Source organism: Pelophylax lessonae, assembly GCF_965119305.1.
Source record: "Pelophylax lessonae genome assembly, chromosome: 11".
Classification (NCBI taxonomy): domain Eukaryota; kingdom Metazoa; phylum Chordata; class Amphibia; order Anura; family Ranidae; genus Pelophylax; species Pelophylax lessonae.
Genome location: NC_138778.1, coordinates 32,653,294 through 32,656,865, shown reverse-complemented (window position 1 = coordinate 32,656,865; position 3,572 = coordinate 32,653,294). Strand labels below are relative to the sequence as shown.

Here is a 3,572-nt window from a genome sequence, read left to right as displayed (position 1 = left end):
TCCCAAACTATGGCCCTCAAGCTGTTGCAGAACTACACATCCCATGAGGCATTGTAAAACTCTGACATTCAGACACACAGACATGACTAGGCATGATGGGAATTGTAGTTCCTGAACTTGAGGACCATAGTTTGGGAATCCCTGATATAAGGTATTCCAAGAAAATAAGCAAAAATATTATATAGTGTTAGTGAACCAACCAAAAGTAGACCTTCATATTATTATTAAAAATGTTCAAGTTGTTGGACTTAATTTCCTACCTATAGCTACATGATCTGGATGTCTATACACCATTATAGACTAGTAAAAATGTTTTTTATATACTGCAGATTTATGGATTCGATCAAAAATATGTCTGTAAAGAACTATACAAAAGTCTCAGAATTTGTTCTTCTAGGATTTGGAAACCTTCACAAATGTAATGTTGTATTGTTTATTGTCTTCCTAATCATCTTTATATTCACTATCACAGGAAATCTTCTAATCATTGTATTAGTATCCATCAACCCAGTGCTTCAGACACCCATGTATTATCTCCTATGTCATCTCTCATTTTCAGACCTGTTGATTTCAACCAACATTTTTCCAAACATGCTTGGCAGTTTTCTTCTTGGGGGGAAAATAATTTCGTACTGTGGCTGCATCGTACAATTTTATTTTTTCTGTGGTACAACCATTACAGAATGTCTCCTCCTCGCAGTCATGTCCTATGATCGGTACTTGGCCATCTGTAACCCTTTGAGATATTCCAGTATCATGAACATGATGATTTGTGTCAATCTTTCAGCTTGGCCATGGCTGTTGGGTTTTACCTTAAATCTTATAGGCGTTTTGCCTCTATCAAATTTTGACTTTTGTGCTGATAATGTCATTGACCATTTCTATTGTGACCTCTCCCCTCTTCAGAAGCTCTCTTGTTCAGACACCTCTTTGGTTGACCTTGAAGCTCTTGTCTCTTCCATACCGACATTTATTTTTCCATGTGGTTTTATCATGGTGACATACATCTACATCTTCCATACTATTTTCGGTATACTGTCCACAACAGGCAAACAAAAAGCATTTTCAACCTGCAGTTCTCACCTTTTTGTGGTGGGGACATTTTACGGGACACTGATAGCTAAATACATGATACCCTCTAACGGAAACTCTTTGATTATCAATAAGATTGCATCTTTACTTCACACTGTGTTTACTCCTTTTTTTAACCCTATTATATATAGTTTGAAGAACCAAGATATCAGGACAGCACTTCAAAAACTTTTTAAAACCTTTTAAAGAACAGTTTGGTTCTGATAAACTGATATACCATCTCTCATGTCTGCACACAATATTAGGAGTTTCTACCATCCCTTCAGGATTTCTTTTTATTTTTTATGTAATGCCCGCCCCAGTTATATTAAATTTAGTTTTTGGTTCTGCTGTACTCAGTGGAGCATTAGTCAATTCTCTAGGTCTGGCCAAGCTTCCCTAAGCTTGGTGGTTGGTTGCTACTGCCTGCCTCTGGAAGAAGGTTACAGAAATAGAGTGGGAGGATCAATCTTTGGGTTATGAATATTTATCTGACCTCAGCCAATCACTGGGAGAGGGTGCGTAGAAGGTGGCTGGGGAGAAAATAAATGCTTGGGAATCCAGTTCAGTGGAGTCATTCTCCTGGGGCTTCTGCCCCTGGGAAGCAGCCTGTGCACTGAAGAGTTATTATTAGGCCTCAGCATTTGCCTGCTGGCATCAACTGTGGAAGCTGGCCTAGAGATGGTCTTTTTCCTTAACTCAGGGGTGACCCATGGAAGCTGGGTGATTGTCAGCTGTCCTTAAACATTGTGAGTAGGACTCTGATTTGGAGGTCAAGGTGTGCATGTGCATTGGGGATTAATGCCAGAGGTTGCTCTAAGGGCTGGGACTGCTCATACAGACATTCAGATTAGTTGGCTATCCCCTTTACCTCCAACAAAAGCTACTGTTAAAGCATTTGTGCTTGAGAGCCTGTCCTTCTGTACCCCTTGTGCATTTTGGAGTATCCTGCAACCTCATTCCTCACTCCTGTTAATGACTGCAATAATTCTACAAAAAACATCCCCTTTACTGAGCCTTTGTTTGTCAGTGTGCTTGGAACTGGTCTTGGCCTGGTAGCCTCTGAACATTTTAGTGAGGCCTGGGTCATTTCCAGCAGACACCTTCAGGGTTGAGTGCTACATTAGACATGTGCAGAATGGAATATTTTGTTTAGTTTTGTTTCGGCTAGATTCGTTATATTACTAATTTTGTTTCGTTTATTCATTTTTTAGCGAATTCCAACATTTTGGAAGGATTTGAATCGAATCATAAATATCGATACGATCCAAATTCTGTGTGAAGAATACCTGGTTGTTAAGGAGCAGGGCGGCCTCATCCTTCACAACCATGATTTATTTGCTATCAGCAGGATTCCCCTTTGACAGCAGAATATAAACAAACCAGTGCCAGCATTCAAATCTTTTTTTTAAAAAAGAGCGTGAGGGTCCCCCCTAATCCATACCAGGCCCTTATCTGAGCATGCAGCCCAGCAGGTCAGGAAGGAACGAGAAAGCGCCCCCCTCCTGAACTATACTAGGCCACATGCCCTTAACATAGGGGGAATGCTCTGCACCTTATTAATGGGGACAAGGGCCTCCTTAGGGGGATCTCTAGGGTTGTCGGGGTCTGCAGGCGAGGGCTTATCAAAATCTGTAAGGCCCCCTTCAACAAGGGGCCCCCCCGGATCTGCCCCCCCCCATATTAATGAGTATGGTGTACATTGAACCCTTATTAATTCACCAAAAAAAGTGTAATAAATACATAAAAACAAAGAGACAATTTTTGATAAGTCCTTCATTAAAAAACAAAAACAAATGTCCCCTGAAGTAAATCCAGTGTCAATCACGATGAACGCGGCCGCCGTTCCTGTGAGAAAAAAAAAAAATTAACTCCGCTCCGATTACTTGCCTCCCAGTGTCTGCCATGTTGGGTTCCCACCAAAAATAAAAAAGGGGGCGTGTCACTGATGATAGGTGACCCCGCCCCTTTGTTTATTTACCGTTGGCACTGGGAACCAGAGCTGTCATTTGTCGGGTGCCTAGCGACGCTAAATAAACAAAGGGGCAGGGTCACCTGCTGTCACTGGTGACCCCGCTCCTTTGTTTCTTTAAAGAAGAACTCCAGCTTTTCCTCCCCAAAATAACATATGCATTGTGCATGTAAATGAATCACAACACCACCGTCAGTTTCAGTGTAACTTACCTCCTTTAGCTGTATACAGCAGGTTTCTGTGTCTGTGATATCACTCCTCCTCCTGGCTGAATTTCTAAGTGATCTGACTTCCTGCTTCCTTCTTTCTTTTACCAGTCCTGATACCACATGTTCCATGATCCTCTGAGCTCCTGTAGCTTCAGGGCGGGCTATGGTAGTCACTTGTACTAGTTCTGGGAGTGGATGTGGGTGGGTCCTAGGGTTACCGTGGGTATTTCTGGGCCTTCATATGGGCGGTGAAAAGTGTAAATGTGTCATACCTCCTCCTTTGTCATCCCTGTCCTGCAGAATGCCAAAGAATAATGGTT

At 42.0% G+C, this 3,572-nt stretch overlaps 1 protein-coding gene across 1 annotated transcript; it reads left to right on the top strand.

The window, feature by feature from the left end:
• Nucleotides 1-333: 333 nt before the first annotated feature.
• LOC309566876 (olfactory receptor 8I2-like) lies at nucleotides 334-1,278 on the top strand (the record flags this gene model as incomplete). Its single annotated transcript, XM_082272224.1, has 1 exon — nucleotides 334-1,278. The coding sequence occupies one exon, from the start codon at nucleotides 334-336 to the stop codon at nucleotides 1,276-1,278; it is 945 nt and encodes a 314-aa protein (XP_082128350.1).
• Nucleotides 1,279-3,572: the final 2,294 nt, after the last annotated feature.